The 20,000-nt window shown below is 44.6% G+C and overlaps 1 protein-coding gene across 1 annotated transcript in view; it reads left to right on the top strand.

Annotated features, from left to right (window-relative positions):
- Positions 1-20,000, top strand: part of LOC141001299 (carbohydrate sulfotransferase 8-like) — a 36,588-nt gene that overhangs the window by 11,476 nt on the left and 5,112 nt on the right. The window contains exon 2 of the mRNA XM_073472328.1: positions 6,504-6,704. Coding sequence (XP_073328429.1) covers positions 6,584-6,704 — 121 coding nt within the window. The 5' untranslated portion in view covers positions 6,504-6,583. The remainder of the gene's footprint in view (positions 1-6,503; positions 6,705-20,000) is intronic.

Here is a 20,000-nt window from a genome sequence, read left to right as displayed (position 1 = left end):
AGTTTTGGGTCAGAGTTAAGTAGGGCTATCGGTCTGTAAGAAGCGCAGCTATCTGGGCATTTTCCTTTTTTAAGGATGAGAGAAATGTTGGCCTCCCTAAGGGATTGAGGTAGGATCCCATTTTCAAATGAATGATTAAGCATAGACAGCAGAGGGTCTAAAAGAATACTCCTAAACTCCTTATAAAACTCACATCCAAATCCATCCGGCCCTGGGGCCTTACCGGACGGCATAGATTTCAAAGCAAGTAGCGCTTCCTCTCTAGTAATTGGGGCATTTAGTTATAATTTTTGATCCTCCGTAGCCTTGGGGAGTCTCAAATCTGCAAAACACTGACGCATAAGGGTCAGGGCATTGTCAGGCTGTTCTGAACTATATAGATTGGAATAAAATGATGCAAAGTGTTTATTAATGGTTCTAGTGTCGAACGATCTAACACCATTAGAGCCAGTGATAGAGACTATATTTTGAGAATCTGCCCTCTTCTTGACAAGGTTAGCAAGATATGTTCCAGGTTTATCCCCAAACTCATATAGTTTCTGCCTGGCAAATTTAAGGGACTGTTCAGAGTCCTGAATCAGAAAAGTATTCAATGCAGCACATGCGGATAACAGTTCCTTAAGCAAATCTGGACCCAGGCTAGATATGTGATTTTTCTCCAATTCAGCTAGTTGAGATTCGAGAAGTTCACGCTGTTCATTCCTTCCACGTCTTTTGGATGCAACAAATGACATAATCAGTCCGCGGGAGTATATTTTACACGTCTCTCAGAGGACAGAGGGATTATCTGTGGATGGTGAGTTGATAGAATAAAACATCTTAAATTCTTAAGTAAAGTAGGAAATAAACTTGTCATCTTTGAGGAGATAAGGTTGAAATCTCCAGCGCCGTGACAATGCCCTGTCCTCAGTGAGAGAATATACCAAGTAAAGGGGGGCATGGTCTGGCAACACAATGTTGCCTATGGAACATGATAAAGCAAGAGACACCTTTGAGGAGGGGATGAAAATGTTATCAATTCTGGTATAGCTTTTATGTGGGGCCGAAAAAAAAGTGAACTCTGAATCAGTAGGGTGAAGCTGCCTCCACACATCAGAATATTCAATATCATGACATATATTAGTGAGCACCCTCGCTTGCTTAGAAGGGTGAGAAGTGTCAGGTGGAAGTTTGTCAAGAGAGGGATTAAGCTGACAATTGAAATCTCCCACAAAAGAGTCCCCAGAGGCCCGCTCCATAAACACTGCAAAAGCCTTGGAGAGAAAATCAGGGGAATAGGCTGGGGGACAATTTAGATTCATAAATGTTACCTCTTTTCCTGGGAGTATTCCTTTAACAATTACATACCGGCCCTGGCTGTCTTTAACACAATCAAGAGACCTAAAAAGCTTTTTACAAATCAGAATGGCTACGCCCCTACTGAAAGAATATGATGTAGCAAAGACCTGCCCCACCCAACTCCTTTGCCATTTAGCATTATCCTTGTCCTCCAGGTGAGTCTCCTGAAGGAACGCAATAGAGGCACCTTCCTTTTTCAAAAATGATAATACTGCCGTCCTCTTGGCCACGGATGTTCCAAGAACAGAGCTTAATATTATTTAAATCAGACATGGCCATAAGACACTATTCGCCATAAGGGCAGGATAAAAAGCCACATTCGGTTACACCCACACTCATCCTGTATATGCATCCCATGACTCACATCATCAGATACATAGGACAGTTACATTTAGCCACACTGATACCCAACTTGAATCTTATACACATGTCATGTCCTGAGCAAATCACATAAACTACACTAAGCAAGCATAATAAATGTACAACAGAGAAAAACAAACTGAGGGTCTTTCCCCAAATAAACAGGGACTGTTCACCATACAAGCACCTTTCAAACTCACCAAGAGGGAACTGACAGCATATGATGAGTAGCGTGCCAAGAAAACTAAAAGAGTCCTCCCTGTGGGAATGATCGAAATAAGGTGGAAACGTAATATTCACGTTATGAGCAGCTGCGCCACTCGGTTAAGAAATGTTCAATATGTTCAAAATGTTCAGAGTGTTCAAGAGTAGGCTACAATGTCTGACCTACCAGCGTGAGTGGGAAAACAACTGCGGCTGTTGCAGAAAAGGTGTCCCAAACCAGACAAACGGAGCTCCGTGCTCCCCAAAGTTATCATCCAGGCAGAGAGTCAATGAAAGCGCGCACCTCCTCCGGGGTGGAAAACCTCTTTTTGGAGCCTCCGTGTGTCACCTGTAGAGTAGCTGGGAACAGCTACCGCTGTTTCACCGCATCATATGCCTTGCGGTTCTTCATCACCGTCGAGGAGATTAAGCCACCGTCCTGGCGGAGTTTTCAACTGCTAGTAGCCTAGCCTCTGCTTCCTCTAGCCGCTTGCTAGCGACCTGGAGTTCCGTAGCATGTTTGTGGATAGTCTCGGCCAGAGGGCTGGGTTTTTCATCGATAACTTTAATAATGTTGGAAGTCATTATGCTCAGAGCTTGAGCAAGGGCAAGGTCAAGCCCGTCCGCGGTTTCAAACTCAGCCTGGTCGCCATCTTGTGTATCGTCGCCGAGCTCAGACGGGACGTCTTTTTTGTCTTTATTTCCTCTGGTTCTTCCCATCTTGTCGAAAGACTGTGGCCAAAAGTTTTCCAAGGACATAGCCTGTGATGTTCATAACAAAAATGGCTTATAGCGCCTGGTTGTTGTCAGGATAATGAGAAAATTAGTACCTAGTGGCACGGAGCTCTGGCAAAAGCGTCTGCTCAGCTCACCGCCATCACGTGACCCCCTCTTCATCTCTTCTCTGATTGGCCTACAGACACAATCAGCACCTGTCACTCACTCAGTAAAATGGTTACCTAACCTGTCACTCACTCAGTAACATTGTTAACTAACCTGTCACTCAGTAACATGGTTAACCTGTCACTCACTCAGTAACATGGTTAACTAACCTGTCACTCACTCAGTAACATTGTTAACCTGTCACTCACTCAGTAGCATGGTTAACTAACCTGTCACTCAGTAACATGGTTAACTAACCTGTCACTCAGTAACATGGTTAACTAACCTGTCACTCAGTAACATGGTTAACCTGTCACTCACTCAGTAGCATGGTTAACTAACCTGTCACTCAGTAACATGGTTAACCTGTCACTCACTCAGTAACATGGTTAACTAACCTGTCACTCAGTAACATGGTTAACCTGTCACTCACTCAGTAACATGGTTAACTAACCTGTCACTCAGTAACATGGTTAACCTGTCACTCACTCAGTAACATGGTTAACCAACCTGTCACTCAGTAACATGGTTAACTAACCTGTCACTCACTCAGTAGCATGGTTAACTAACCTGTCACTCAGTAACATGGTTAACTAACCTGTCGCTCAGTAACATGGTTAACCAACCTGTCACTCAGTAACATGGTTAACCTGTCACTCACTCAGTAACATGGTTAACTAACCTGTCACTCAGTAACATGGTTAACCTGTCACTCACTCAGTAACATGGTTAACTAACCTGTCACTGAGTAACATGGTTAACTAACCTGTCACTCACTCAGTAACATGGTTAACTAACCTGTCGCTCAGTAACATGGTTAACCAACCTGTCACTCAGTAACATGGTTAACCTGTCACTCACTCAGTAACATGGTTAACTAACCTGTCACTCAGTAACATGGTTAACCTGTCACTCACTCAGTAACATGGTTAACCAACCTGTCACTCAGTAACATGGTTAACTAACCTGTCACTCACTCAGTAGCATGGTTAACTAACCTGTCACTCAGTAACATGGTTAACTAACCTGTCGCTCAGTAACATGGTTAACCAACCTGTCACTCAGTAACATGGTTAACCTGTCACTCACTCAGTAACATGGTTAACTAACCTGTCACTCAGTAACATGGTTAACTAACCTGTCGCTCAGTAACATGGTTAACCAACCTGTCACTCAGTAACATGGTTAACCTGTCACTCACTCAGTAACATGGTTAACTAACCTGTCACTCAGTAACATGGTTAACCTGTCACTCACTCAGTAACATGGTTAACTAACCTGTCACTCACTCAGTAACATGGTTAACCAACCTGTCACTCAGTAACATGGTTAACCAACCTGTCGCTCAGTAACATGGTTAACTAACCTGTAATGAAGGGCAGACGTGTTGACTCTTCTCTTTCTGTGGAAGTAAAGAACATGTTGTGTAAAATGCAGCTCAGCAGCTTTTGGACCCGGTGCCACAGTGAGCGAGGTGGTTCTGGTGACGTGTGTCAGCTCATCTGGAGCAAGTATTGACATTTGAGAGGTTGTTTCATGTTCGCTGAAATAACGACTGATGACGGATCAATTCATTAAAGTTATTGGAGGTTAATTTCTGTTTCAGCTCTACGACTTATATTGACTCTTCACAGACTGGACCGTCACTGAACAAAGTGTTCAAGTTCTTTGAAACATCAGGTTTTAGCTCCAGAACAGTTCTAACAGTCAGTTAGTGATCAGATGTGTTCTGATGGTGCTGTGGGTCATTGAACGCTGCGACGCTCACTCAGCTGCTTTCTGTCACTTCCAAAAATATTTCAGCGTTCGTGAAGGGTTTTTATACTACATACACACACACACACACACACACACACACACACACACGTACACACACACACACACACACACACACACACACACACACACACACACACACACACACGTACACACACACACACACACACACGTACACACACACACACATACACACACGTACACACACACACGTACACACACGTACACACACACACACCTACACACACGTACACACACACACACCTACACACGTACACACATAGACACACACATAGACACACGCACACACACACAAACAGTTGTGCTCTCAGACTCACACAAACTAAAACCTGTTGGTGTTAATTAAAGCAGCTCACTGGTTCCTTAATGTTTCTGTAATTAAAACCATTTTTCAAACTGAAGCTTCTGGACCACAAATCATCTTCTGAGCAACGAGGTCCAACAGACTCATGACTTCACGAAGCGTGGTGTGAACCATCAGCTTTATAATGATGTCACACAGCTGACGGCTCACTGTGTTCTGTTCTGGTCCACTCTCACGCTGTTCACGTCTTGATGAGCAGCTTGTCCAACCAGGAACCAGTCTGGATCTGAGCCGGTGACAGACGTTCACAATAATAATAACTATAATAAGTAAAGAGATCAGCCAGTCTGCTGTCTGATGGTCGCTTTGCTCATGTAGCTTTAAATTAACCCGTTTGTCCTGAAATGGTTTTCTTCTCTCTAACGAGTCCAAACAGCTGACAACACAACAAACAGCTCAGTGTGTGTGTGTCTGTGTGTGTGTGTGTGTGTGTCTGTGTCTGTGTCTGTGTGTGTGTGTACCTGCAGTAGAGTCACACCTGCTGAGGGAAGCTGTTTGACTGCACTCCAGAGAAACAGATGTTCCTGCAAGGCCTCATGGGAGCAGGAAGTGTGCAGTCAGCAGGACACGCACACACACACACAGACACGCGCGCACACACACGGCATGTTAACACACGCTGGTATTTACAGACCGTCTTCTGAGGAACAACAACACCGTCAGTCCTTTCAGCTGCTGTTCATGTCACAGTGACGGCGCCCTCCGGTGGGCGGAGTCTTTCTGCCCGTGTCATGTGTGAACAGTGATCAGGGTCACAGCTGCTCCACTCGTCCTCCTGTATGTTCAGTGTGTTCAGCAGCTGAAGGAGCGTCAGCAGAGGAAACATGGTGGACAATGATGTCGCACACAGGAGGAGGAGGAGGAGGAGGAGGAGGGCCACTGTCCCTTCTGTTCATCACACACTTACAGCTTCTGTGATTTTGGATCTTGGTCATATTGTGATGTTGATCATATTTGGATTGGTTGTGCAGCAGTCTGCTGTCTGTAGTGATCCTGGTGTTCTCTGTGTTGGTGCGTCAGCAGGTGTGTTGTTATGTTGTAGTTTTCATGGCAGCCTCACTGCAGATGAGTTGCTAATTGAAATCATCTTTAGTTGCAGCCAAAGTGGTCGATCACACTCAGACGGCGTGGATAGAAACCAGCTGTTGTCTGTGATACTGAGCTCCTGGAACAAGAGTCTTAACTGCTGTGTTCATTTTTAATAAAGTCCTTTTTGAAATATTAATAATAAACCTGTCTAAGGTCACTTAACCAAAGGTGGCAGCATATCAGGAGAGTGACTGCTAACTGTAGCTGCTGTTAGCTAGTTAGCTCAATAAGCTAGCGGTCCAGACTTGGAGCTCAGAGACAGGATGGGCCGGGGCTAGCTGGTTAGCATGCTAACTTCAGTATGCTAACTTAACTTCAGTTAACGTCGCTGTTTCTTCTTCTTTGTTGTTATTCTTTGAAAGTTTTAAACTAACATGCTAACATGTTGCAGCTTTAAATCTAACTGTGTCTGCTGTTAGCCCTGCTGTACATGTAGATGTCTTGTGACGTCTTGTCTCTTCCTCCTCAGGCTGAGCGGTCGGGCTGATCTGGGACCAGTCTGGTGGACTTGAGGCTGCAGGACTCTGCTCTGTGTGTGTGTGTGCGGTCATGAAGCCGCCCTTCTCTCTCTACTGCTCTCTGTGGTTCCTCGTGCTGCTGGGAGTCGGATCTCTGCTGCTGCTGGTCCACCTGCAGGACCTCAGTGAGACGGTCCAACACCAGAACTCAGGTCAGTCTGTGGTCCGCTGACTGCTGCCACCTGCTCCATGTTCTTTTTATACAAAAAGTGTACCAAAAGTGTTCAGTGTTGACCAGTCATGGTAAATGGTAAATGGTCTTGCATTTCTATAGCGCTTTTCCAGTCTACTGACAGCTCAAAGCGCTTTACAATACTTGGCACATTCACCCATTCACACACACATTCATACACTGATGGCGGAGGCTGCCATGCAAGGTGCCAATTTGGGGTTCAGTATCTTGCTCAAGGACACTTCGACATGTAACTGAGGGGAGCCGGGATTCGAACCGGTGACCTTCCAATTACTAGGCGACCCGCTCTGCCTCCTGAGCTACAGGACGCCCTGTTATGTTGTTGATGTTGGTCAGATTGCTGCCGGTCGAAGCTGCTCGTTGAAGCTGCTCGACCGGCAGCTTCTGTCTCCACTAAAACGTCCCGACGTCTTGTTAAACATATCCAGTGGTTTCACGCTGACAGATGTTGAACAGTGGTCTCTTCTCATCTGTAGCTCCACCAGCGGCTCCTCCACCTGAATGTCATGTGAACATGATGTGACTCGTATTGTAGAAATGTTGATATTGTTCCTATTACACATACAAGTGTGTGTGTGTGTGTGTGTTTGTGTGTGTGTGTGTGTGTGTGTCTGTGTGTGTGTGTGTGTGTGTGTGTGTGTGTGTGTGTGTGTGCAGCCTGAGACACTTTTCACTACAGACGCCTCACTGAGTCCTCTGAGGGTAAAAATCAGATCAAAATCATTTATTAAGCTCTATTTTCTCTTCTTCTGTGTTAATATCTCACAGTGATGCCTTCAGTCCATCACAGCGTTCATCTCTTCTTCATTGTTTAGAAAATATTCAACATTTCAGTTTGAAGCGCTGCGAGGCAGCAAACACTGTCCATGTAAAAGATCCTGACGTCAGCTTCACGTCACAAACATGAAGTCATATTTATAATTATATACATTATATTATATTATATTATATTCAGATATACCAGCAGCTGTTGTTTTCTGCTCTGAACTGTCTGCTGCTGGTCAGATATTCATCTGTATGAGTTCAGTTGAGTCAACCTGAAATAATCCGATGATTTAATTGATTTGTATTTGAAGCTTCAGCTGTGAGTTCTCATAAACTCAACGAGCACCAGCTGCTTTGGTTCTCAGACGTGTGTTGATGACGGATGTTGTGCTGTGTGCAGTCTGAGCGCCTGCAGACGATACTAACACACTTCATTTATATTTCAACACAGTTAAACGTAAGTGTAACAGTGCAGCTCAGAGTATCAGGTATCTGTAGGAGGAACATAAAGACGATTGTAAGCACATTGTTCTGCAGTAATCTATTAATCCATCAATAATCTGTGATGTTCTTGTTGTTCCTTGAACAGCAGCTTTACGATGTCTCTCATCCTCGTTGGCTCGTTTTCAGACACACAGGCTGTTTAAATGCAGCAGCTCTGAAGCTGAGTTGTCCTTCAGAGAAACTCATAATATAATGACACTCCAGCTGCAGGTCGGCACTGCTTCATCAGAGGGAAACACACACACACACACACACACACACACACACAGTCAGACCCTGGTGAACCAATGTGTCCGTCAGTCTTGATCCCGTCAACAAGCTCACCAAAAACCACAATATTTCTCTCTGAGACGCTGACAAGTGGGAGAATAAAGTTGAGTACAGTTCAGTACTTTAGTAAATGTACTTAGTTACTGCTGGTGTCAGAGGAAACAGTGGTCTGTGTTTGATTATTGAATCATTTGTGTTCTCAGTCGCGAACAGAAGAAACAAAGTGTCACTTGAATGTAATCAGATTACCAGACAACGAGTGGGATTCAATTTCACTGAGAGCATTGATTTCATAAAGGACAACAATCATCTGTAAGTTATTACTGCTGTCTATAATGTGAGCGGCGATTCTTCCCCTGCATGGATCAATAGCTCTCTAATCAATCAGTCTCACTGACATCTGATCAGTTCTGAACACAAACACAGCTGAAGACAGAGCTGACCAGCCTTGGATCAATGATGGAGGAGACGCTCTAATTTTAGCCTCTGTTGGGCCGGCTGACAGGAAACATCATATTTTAATCAATGTTATACCTGATATATTAATAAAGGGGTCAATACTCAGAGACGTTAAACACAAAGAGAATCGTCTCCTGCTGCTGTTCAAACACACGAGCAGAGACAAAGTGAAAATAATTAATATTATTAATGATATTGATGTGAGATAAACTCAATAACCAGCTGCTGTGTGTTAGTTATGATGAGATGATGAAAGTTTGAACTGATATTATATTAATCTGATACACAGTTACGTTATTATCTTATAAAATATAACATCGTAGTTAAAGATGAATTCTGACGTCTTCTATTGAATCAGCATTGATCAAACTTTAACTACATGAAGCTGAGAGAAGCTCTGATCTCACTCTGGTTCACGAGGACGAGTGTCGGGAGTCGGGACGAGTGTCCGGATGAGTGTTAGGACGAGTGTTAGGAAAAGTGTCAGGACGAGTGTCAGGATGAGTGTTAGGACGAGTGTTAGGAAAAGTGTCAAGACGAGTGTTAGGACGAGTGTCGGGCCGAGTGTTAGGACAAGTGTCTGGACGTGAGTCAGGATGAGGAAAAGTTAGGAAAAGTGTCAGGACGAGTGTTAGGACAAGTGTTAGGAAAAGTGTCAGGATGAGTGTTAGGAAGAGTGTTAGGACAAGTGTTAGGAAAAGTGTTAGGACGAGTGTTAGGACAAGTGTTAGGAAAAGTGTTAGGACGATTGTTAGGAAAAGTGTCAGGATGAGTGTTAGGAAAAGTGTTAGGACAAGTGTTAGGAAAAGTTTCAAGACGAGTGTCAGGATGAGTGTTAGAAAAAGTGTCAGGAAAAGTGTTAGGATGAGTGTTAGGACGAGTGTTAGGACAAGTGTTAGGACAAGTGTTAGGACAAGTGTTAGGAAAAGTGTTAGGACGATTGTTAGGAAAAGTGTCAGGATGAGTGTTAGGAAAAGTGTTAGGACAAGTGTTAGGAAAAGTTTCAAGACGAGTGTCAGGATGAGTGTTAGAAAAAGTGTCAGGAAAAGTGTTAGGATGAGTGTTAGGACGAGTGTTAGGACAAGTGTTAGGATGAGTGTTAGGACGAGTGTTAGGACAAGTGTTAGGAAAAGTGTTAGGACAAGTGTTAGGACAAGTGTTAGGAAAAGTGTTAGGACGAGTGTTAGGAAAAGTGTCAGGACGAGTGTCGGGCCAAGTGTTAGGACAAGTGTCAGGATGAGGAAAAGTTAGGAAAAGTGCCAGGACAAGTGTTAGGACAAGTGTTAGGAAAAGTGTCAGGATGAGTGTTAGGACAAGTGTTAGGAAAAGTTTCAAGACGAGTGTCAGGATGAGTGTTAGGAAAAGTGTCAGGAAAAGTGTTAGGATGAGTGTTAGGACGAGTGTTAGGACAAGTGTTAGGAAAAGTGTCAGGACGAGTGTCAGGATGAGTGTTAGGACAAGTGTTAGGAAAAGTTTCAAGACGAGTGTCAGGATGAGTGTTAGGAAAAGTGTCAGGATGAGTGTTAGGAAAAGTGTCAGGACGAGTGTAAGGAAAAGGGTTAGGACGAGTGTTAGGAAAAGTGTCCGGACGAGTGTTAGGAAAAGTGTCAAGACGAGTGTCAGGATGAGGAAAAGTTTAGGAAAAGTGTCAGGACGAGTGTTAGGACAAGTGTTAGGAAAAGTGTTAGGACGAGTGTTAGGACAAGTGTTAGGAAAAGTGTTAGGAAAAGTGTTAGGACGAGTGTTAGGAAAAGTGTCAGGACGAGTGTTAGGAAAAGTGTCAGGACGAGTGTTAGGAAAAGTGTCAGGACGAGTGTTAGGAAAAGTGTCAGGATGAGTGTTAGGAAAAGTGTCAGGACGAGTGTTAGGAAAAGTGTTAGGACGAGTGTTAGGAAAAGTGTTAGCACGAGTGTTAGGAAAAGTGTCCGGACGAGTGTTAGGACAAGTGTTAGGAAAAGTGTCAAGACGAGTGTTAGGTCGAGTGTCGGGCCGAGTGTTAGGACAAGTGTCTGGACGTGAGTCAGGATGAGGAAAAGTTAGGAAAAGTGTCAGGACGAGTGTTAGGACAAGTGTTAGGAAAAGTGTCAGGAAAAGTGTTAGGACGAGTGTTAGGACAAGTGTTAGGAAAAGTGTTAGGACAAGTGTTAGGAAAAGTGTTAGGACGAGTGTTAGGAAAAGTGTTAGGACGAGTGTTAGGAAAAGTGTCAGGACGAGTGTCGGGCCAAGTGTTAGGACAAGTGTCAGGATGAGGAAAAGTTAGGAAAAGTGCCAGGACAAGTGTTAGGAAAAGTGTCAGGATGAGTGTTAGGACAAGTGTTAGGAAAAGTGTCAGGATGAGTGTTAGGACAGTGTCAGGACGAGTGTCAGAATGAGGAAATGTTAGGAAAAGTGCCAGGACGAGTGTTAGGAAAAGTGCCAGGACGAGTGTTAGGACAAGTGTTAGGACGAATGTTAGGACAAGTGTTAGGGAAAGTGCCAGGACGAGTGTTAGGACAAGTGTTAGGAAAAGTGCCAGGACGAGTGTCAGGACAAGTGTTAGGAAAAGTGCCAGGACGAGTGTCAGTACAAGTGTTAGGAAAAGTGTCAGGACGAGTGTTAGGACAAGTGTTAGGACAAGTGTTAGGAAAAGTGCCAGGACGAGTGTTAGGACAAGTGTTAGGAAAAGTGCCAGGACGAGTGTCAGGACAAGTGTTAGGAAAAGTGTCAGGACGAGTGCCAGGACGAGTGTTAGGACAAGTGTTAGGAAAAGTGCCAGGACAAGTGTTAGGACAAGTGTTAGGAAAAGTGCCAGGACGAGTGTCAGGACAAGTGTTAGGAAAAGTGTCAGGATGAGTGTCAGGACAAGTGTTAGGAAAAGTGTCAGGACGAGTGTCAGGACAAGTGTTAGGAAAAGTGTCAGGATGAGTGTCAGCATGAGTGTCAGGACAAGTGTCAGGACGAGTGTCAGGACAAGTGTTAGGACGAGTGTTAGGAAAAGTGTTAGGACGAGTGTTAGGAAAAGTGTTAGGACGAGTGTTAGGAAAAGTGTCCGGACGAGTGTTAGGACAAGTGTTAGGAAAAGTGTCAAGACGAGTGTCAGGATGAGTGTTAGGAAAAGTGTTAGGACGAGTGTTAGGAAAAGTGTTAGGACGAGTGTTAGGAAAAGTGTCAGGACGAGTGTTAGGAAAAGTGTTAGGACGAGTGTTAGGAAAAGTGTCCGGACGAGTGTTAGGACAAGTGTTAGGAAAAGTGTCAAGACGAGTATCAGGATGAGTGTTAGGAAAAGTGTCAGGACGAGTGTTAGGACGAGTGTCAGGCCGAGTGTTAGGACAAGTGTCTGGACGTGAGTCTCAGGATGAGGAAAAGTTTAGGAAAAGTGTCAGGACGAGTGTTAGGACAAGTGTTAGGAAAAGTGTTAGGACGAGTGTTAGGAAAAGTGTTAGGACGAGTGTTAGGAAAAGTGTCAGGATGAGTGTTAGGAAAAGTGTTAGGACGAGTGTTAGGAAAAGTGTCAGGACGAGTGTTAGGACAAGTGTTAGGAAAAGTGTTAGGACGAGTGTTAGGAAAAGTGTTAGGACAAGTGTTAGGAAAAGTTTCAAGACGAGTGTCAGGATGAGTGTTAGGAAAAGTGTTAGGATGAGTGTTAGGACGAGTGTTAGGACGAGTGTTAGGACAAGTGTTAGGAAAAGTGTTAGGACGAGTGTTAGGAAAAGTGTCAGGACGAGTGTCGGGCCAAGTGTTAGGACAAGTGTCAGGATGAGGAAAAGTTAGGAAAAGTGCCAGGACAAGTGTTAGGACAAGTGTCAGGATGAGTGTTAGGACAAGTGTTAGGAAAAGTGCCAGGACAAGTGTCAGGACAAGTGTTAGGAAAAGTGTCAGGATGAGTGTCAGGACAAGTGTTAGGAAAAGTGTCAGGACGAGTGTTAGGACAAGTGTCAGGACGAGTGTCAGGATGAGGAAAAGTTAGGAAAAGTGCTAGGACGAGTGTTAGGACAAGTGTTAGGACGAATGTTAGGACAAGTGTTAGGAAAAGTGCCAGGACGAGTGTTAGGACAAGTGTTAGGAAAAGTGCCAGGACGAGTGTTAGGACGAGTGTCAGGCCGAGTGTTAGGACAAGTGTCTGGACGTGAGTCAGGATGAGGAAAAGTTTAGGAAAAGTGTCAGGACGAGTGTTAGGACAAGTGTTAGGAAAAGTGTTAGGACGAGTGTTAGGAAAAGTGTCAGGACGAGTGTTAGGAAAAGTGTTAGGACGAGTGTTAGGAAAAGTGTTAGCACGAGTGTTAGGAAAAGTGTCAGGACGAGTGTTAGGAAAAGTGTTAGGACGAGTGTTAGGACGAGTGTTAGGAAAAGTGTCAAGACGAGTGTCAGGATGAGTGTTAGGAAAAGTTCCAGGACGAGTGTCGGGCCGAGTGTTAGGACAAGTGTCTGGACGTGAGTCAGGATGAGGAAAAGTTAGGAAAAGTGTCAGGACGAGTGTTAGGACAAGTGTTAGGAAAAGTGTTAGGACGAGTGTTAGGACAAGTGTTAGGAAAAGTGTCAGGACGAGTGCTAGGACAAGTGTTAGGATAAGTGTTAGGAAAAGTGTCAGGACGAGTGTTAGGACAAGTGTTAGGAAAAGTGTTAGGACGAGTGTTAGGACAAGTGTTAGGAAAAGTGTTAGGACGAGTGTTAGGAAAAGTGTCAGGATGAGTGTTAGGAAAAGTGTTAGGACAAGTGTTAGGAAAAGTTTCAAGACGAGTGTCAGGATGAGTGTTAGGAAAAGTGTCAGGAAAAGTGTTAGGATGAGTGTTAGGACGAGTGTTAGGACAAGTGTTAGGAAAAGTGTTAGGACAAGTGTTAGGAAAAGTGTTAGGACGAGTTTAGGAAAAGTGTCAGGACGAGTGTCGGGCCAAGTGTTAGGACAAGTGTCAGGATGAGGAAAAGTGCCAGGACAAGTGTTAGGACAAGTGTTAGGAAAAGTGTCAGGATGAGTGTTAGGACAAGTGTTAGGAAAAGTTTCAAGACGAGTGTCAGGATGAGTGTTAGGAAAAGTGTCAGGAAAAGTGTTAGGATGAGTGTTAGGACGAGTGTTAGGACAAGTGTTAGGACAAGTGTTAGGAAAAGTGTCAGGACAAGTGTCGGGCCAAGTGTTAGGACAAGTGTCAGGATGAGGAAAAGTTAGGAAAAGTGCCAGGACAAGTGTTAGGACAAGTGTTAGGAAAAGTGTCAGGATGAGTGTTAGGACAAGTGTTAGGAAAAGTGCCAGGACAAGTGTTAGGACAAGTGTTAGGAAAAGTGTCAGGATGAGTGTTAGGACAAGTGTTAGGAAAAGTGTCAGGATGAGTGTCAGGACAAGTGTCAGGACGAGTGTTAGGACAAGTGTCAGGACGAGTGTCAGGATGAGGAAAAGTTAGGAAAAGTGCCAGGACGAGTGTAAGGACAAGTGTTAGGATGAATGTTAGGACAAGTGTTAGGAAAAGTGCCAGGACGAGTGTAAGGACAAGTGTTAGGAAAAGTGCCAGGACGAGTGTTAGGAAAAGTGCCAGGACGAGTGTCAGGACAAGTGTTAGGAAAAGTGTCAGGATGAGTGCCAGGACGAGTGTCAGCATGAGTGTCAGGACAAGTGTTAGGAAAAGTGTTAGGAAAAGTGTTAGGACAAGTGTTAGGACAAGTGTTAGGAAAAGTGCCAGGACGAGTGTCAGGACAAGTGTTAGGAAAAGTGTCAGCATGAGTGTCAGCATGAGTGTCAGGACAAGTGTCAGGATGAGTGTCAGGACAAGTGTCAGGAAAAGTGTTAGGAAAAGTGTCAGCATGAGTGTCAGGATGAGGAAAAGTTAGGAAAAGTGCCAGGACGAGTGTTAGGACAAGTGTTAGGACGAATGTTAGGACAAGTGTTAGGACAAGTGTCAGGATGAGTGCCAGGACGAGTGTTAGGACAAGTGTTAGGAAAAGTGTTAGGACAAGTGTTAGGAAAAGTGTCAGGATGAGTGCCAGGACGAGTGTCAGGACAAGTGTTAGGAAAAGTGTCAGGACGAGTGTCAGGACAAGTGTTAGGAAAAGTGTCAGGATGAGTGTCAGCATGAGTTTCAGGACAAGTGTTAGGAAAAGTGTTAGGACAAGTGTTAGGAAAAGTGCCAGGACGAGTGTCAGGACAAGTGTTAGGAAAAGTGTCAGCATGAGTGTCAGCATGAGTGTCAGGACAAGTGTCAGGAAAAATGTCAGCATGAGTGTCAGGACGAGTGTGAGGACAAGTGTTAGGAAAAGTGTCAGCATGAGTGTCAGCATGAGTGTCAGGACAAGTGTTAGGAAAAGTGTCAGCATGAGTGTCAGCATGAGTGTCAGGACAAGTGTCAGGATGAGTGTCAGGACAAATGTTAGGACAAGTGCATACATACAGTCCATACAAGTTCAGGTTCTGGTTCTGGTTCTGGTTCAGGTTCAAGTTCAGTGGTCAGGACAGGTTCTTGTTCTGGTTCTGGTTCTGGTTCAGGTTCAGGTCCAGTGGTCAGAGTGATTTAGACACCAGCTCACAGTAACAAGCTGTTGAACCTGCAGGAAGCTCGTTTCTCTTTCACTTCTTATAATTAAACTGCCTCAGACAGCAGATATAAATATTATTATTATTATATATTATTATATATAATTATATATGATTAATAGTATTATATATGATTATATATTATTGTATGTTTTTAATATGAAACAGCAGTGAGCTCAGTAATCAGAACCCGTCCATGTGCTGCTCAATGTGACTGATGTTCGTCCTCTTTCACTCAAACAGAACATGTCACAGCACGCAGCCTCATTGGACCAGCACACTTTAATTAATGTTGTCTCACACACACACACACACACACACACACACACACACACACACACACACACACACACACACACACATGCACACACGCACACACACACAGGCAGATGCTGCCGTCTTTACATGTTGTTGAACCAACAGGACTTTGTTAAAACACAGAAGTGAAGATTGTGTGTTAACATCAGCACAGTCAGAGTCACAGCATCTCCGAGGACACACACTGACACACACTGACACACAACGTGGACGTCTCTTCTTCTTCTTCTCTTTCATCTTCATCGTCTTCTTCCAGGGTGTGTGTGACCTCACTGTTGGAGAGGAGCTCACCTATCAGATATTCAGTATGGATATTTATTGATACACGTCTGTGTGTGTTGTGGATCAGAGGCCATGTGAGCAGGTGACGTGTGTTACTGTCAGGACAGTTTGTTCTCCTTCATCAGTGTGTGTCAGTGTGTGTCAGTGTTTATATGTGATGTCACGTCTCTAACGAGCTTCAGTCCTTCAGAGGTGGATGAGACAACAACTGTGTTCAGCTGCTTCATCACATTAATGATTCAAGTATCCTCTGTAGTGTTGATCCTCTTTCACCTGGCCCTGTACACACACACACACACACACACACACACACACACACACACACACAGTGGGCTGAGTCAGCTGTCGTTCAGAGGACGTATGAAGTATGAAGTGACCTCCCGTCTCCTTCGTCCTGCAGCGGCTCGTTGGTCGTCATCATCAGTGCTGATGTGATGTCATGAGGTCACACGTCCCTGAATATGAAATATGATGGCTGAGGCATGTTAATGTATGTTAATGTGATGTTATTATGGAGACACGTGAAGCTTTGCTGACCTCCTCCTCCTCCTCTTCATCATGTCCGACCTCAGACTGCTGAGCACAGCGCTGTCTTTGTGTGAAGACGCCCACAGACAGAGACACTGAGCAGCTTTCAGAGACGCAGCCTGCAGACTCCCACTTCCTGCTCTGAGCTGCATGCAAACTGATCCATCACTGAAGTGTTTCAGACCCGACGCTGTGGATCCAGATCCTGGATCTGTTTCTGTCACCTCACACTCAATCTCTGAGCTTTGGACTGAAGACATCTTCAGCTCCGACACATCTGAGTGAAGTCGTTACTGTTTCTGACAGTTTACACACGAAACACAGAATCAGTGTCACGATCATCAGACTGCAGCCTGGTGTCACTATCATCAGACTGTAGCCTGGTGTCACTATCATCAGACTGTAGCCTGGTGTCACTATCATCAGACTGTAGCCTGGTGTCACTATCATCAGACTGTAGGCTGGTGTCACTATCATCAGACTGTAGCCTGGTGTCACTATCATAAGACTGCAGCCTGGTGTCACTATCATCAGACTGTAGCCTGGTGTCACTATCATCAGACTGTGGCCTGGTGTCACTATCATCAGACTGTAGCCTGGTGTCACTATTATCAGACTGCAGCCTGGTGTCACTATCATAAGACTGCAGCCTGGTGTCACTATCATCAAACTGCAGCCTGGTGTCACGATCATCAGACTGCAGCCTGGTGTCAGTCTACAGAGTGAATATTTCACAGGTGTTTTCTGTCCTCAGGTGAACTTTGATCAGTCAGATTTGATACTTTAGAACTCAAACTAGAGTTTGGTTAATGTTTGTCTCCTCATTGAGCTCCAACTACGATAAGTGAACCACAGTGCCAGTCTGAAGCCTGAGGTCTGGATGTGAGGAGCTTTAGCGGAGCAGAGGACGGATCAGTACAAGGAGTAAAGTCCTGGTTCTGGAGCTGTCGGCTGCGTCTCAATAAAAAGGGTTCAGTGGCTCCCTCTGAGTCAGACCAACACCCTGAGCTTCATTCTGCTCTGTTGTAATGCTAACACAAAGCTAACGGCTCCGGCATACTCACAGGAAGTCCACTGAGACGGTGTCATGATATGGAGCTGCAGTGTGTGTGTGTGTGTGTGTGTGTGTGTGTGTGTGTGTGATCTGTTGAACATAATTTAATTAAAACATTCAAACAGACTTATAGAGAAACTTGTCACTGAGTTAACTCATCGTTCACCAACACGTCTTCTCTTCATGCTGACACACACGCAGATGTTTAACTGACCACCAGATGTTTGAGTGAAGTGACCCTTTAAATATTAAAAACCATAAACATGTTTGTTGAAGCTTTTCACCGACTCGTCTTTAATCCTCTGCAGCACAGACACAATATTTCACCAGCAGGACGCCACAGAGTCATAAAACAGAGACGTGTTCTCATCACAGGTCAACGATCTCTGATCACACAGCAGCTTGTTTTTAATGACGTCGTCCACTAACGACCTTTAATATCCCTCCGCTCAGTGACGAGGCTCTGTACAATATCCATTAATCTGTCCATTGTTTTCTCTTATTAATCGATCAGCCTGTAACGTGATAAAAAGGTGAATAATGTGTCAGATGTTCAGTTTACTGTCACTGAGGAGGAAGAAACCAGAAGATCCTCACATTAAACCAGCTGTCAGCAGAGAACCCATTAATCAATGATTAATCAATGCTCCAAATAACTGATGATTAATTAGTTGACAACTCGTTGTTTAATCATGGCAAATAATTTAGATGGAAGTTAATCTGCAACAATTAATCAAATAAGGAGCAAAAATACAAGACAAAAAAATAAAAAGAGGTTTGGATGAAATTAAATAAAATATATTTAATTATATTAAAACTTGTTGTGACAGTGAATCAGAGGTCAGGTTATGTAACACCTGAGCCTATCACCTGAACCCCAACCTCACCCCGTGATGTGACGTGATGTGAAAGTCTTTGTGTTTGTCACGTTGGACTCGAATGATGTCGTTCTGTAGACATCACTGGAGTAGTAAATATGTAGTAAATATTCAAGTATTAAAATACTATAATATTTAATTCTAAATGTTTAAATATGTTTTTTTGCACAATTACAGAATTTGTGATTAAAAACAATTCCTCACTAGACATTTCACCTCCGTCGCTGTAGATCTACATGTTCACCTGTTCTCACCTGTGAGCTGATGGATCTGTCTGTCTGTGGCCTCTCAGGTACAGAGAGAGAGACACAGAGTATGCAGGTCTGTGCTCACTCTCCCTCTGGTGTTGATTTCCTGCTGAGCAACAGGCTTCATCCACAGGTTCACCTGAGCAGACGAGTCCTGCTGATTTATTCATCAGGTGACTGTGAGCGGCGTCGTGTCGCTGTCATCACCTGAACTGATGCAGCCGCGACCACAACGCCATGAATAGCACAGGAGCCTGATGAATAATGCAGGTGTGTGTGTGTGTGTGTGTGTGTGTGTGTGTGTGTGTGTGTGTGTGTGTGTGTGTGTGTGTGTGTGTGTGCGTGTGTGTGCCCAATCACCTGCTCACATGAGAAACAAAAGATGATCTTCATCGTGCTGAATATTTAGTGAAACATTCTCAGTACAGTTTTAAACACAACACGACTTCTTCACCACAGCATCACCAGACTCCCTTAACAAACGTCTCAGTTTAGTGAGTTGTTGAGTTAAAACAAACTGTCTCTGACTGATTCTGACTTATTTGTTCCTTCTTGTAAATTCAGCAAATGTTCTACATGAACTTCTTTCTGTCTTTGTGTAGAAACATGGAGTCTGTTTGTCCCAGTGATGGACGGGTTTGTTTCATACAGAGCAGGAAGTGACATCACATCACAGGTGTCACTCAGGACAGATGATGACAGCAGGTGTGAACATGCTGATACTGTATAATTTTAGAAATGAGATCTTTTGTCCACATACAGACAGTGATGTCCCTTCAGCTCAGTGTGCTCAGGGCTGAAAACACAAACCTCCTGCCTGTAAGCTCTTTATCTGCCACCAGGTGGAGGTGTGTGTGGTGTGTGTGTGGTGTGTTATGCTGCTCAGTTTGTCTGTGTGTGACACGATGAAGCAGCTGAGGAGGCGAGGGGTTGAGGGGGTGAGGGGTTGAGGGGGTGAGGGGTTGAGGAGGCGAGGGGGTGAGGAGGTGAGGAGGCGAGGGGGTGAGGGGGGTTGAGGGGGCGAGGAGGTGAGGGGGTGAGGAGGTGAGGGGGTGAGGGGGTGAGGAGGTGAGGGGGTGAGGGGGTGAGGGGGCGAGGGGCTGCAGGTCTATGAGGGGCTGCAGATCTCTGCATATATGAGACACGAACACACCTTTTCTCCCCCTTTCTTGTCTGGGTTCTGTGTGTGAAGGTTCTGTGTGTGAAGGTTCTGTATGTGAAGGTTCTGTGTGTGAAGGTTCTGTGTGTGAAGGTTCTGTGTGTGAAGGTTCTGTGTGTGAAGGTTCTGTGTGTGAAGGTTTGGGTTTCCTTCCTCTCACAGTCTGTAATCTGCTGCACATTTGAATATTTGTCCCAGTTTAAATCCTCCAGCAGAGAAACAAGAAGAAGGATCCGTCACTGAACACCTCCTCAGTCCTGCTCTCTGATGAAGACCGACCTCGGCACATCTGAA

This window comes from Pagrus major, chromosome 8 (genome assembly GCF_040436345.1).
Source record: "Pagrus major chromosome 8, Pma_NU_1.0".
NCBI lineage: Eukaryota > Metazoa > Chordata > Actinopteri > Spariformes > Sparidae > Pagrus > Pagrus major.
This window is presented reverse-complemented; position numbering and strand designations above follow the sequence as displayed.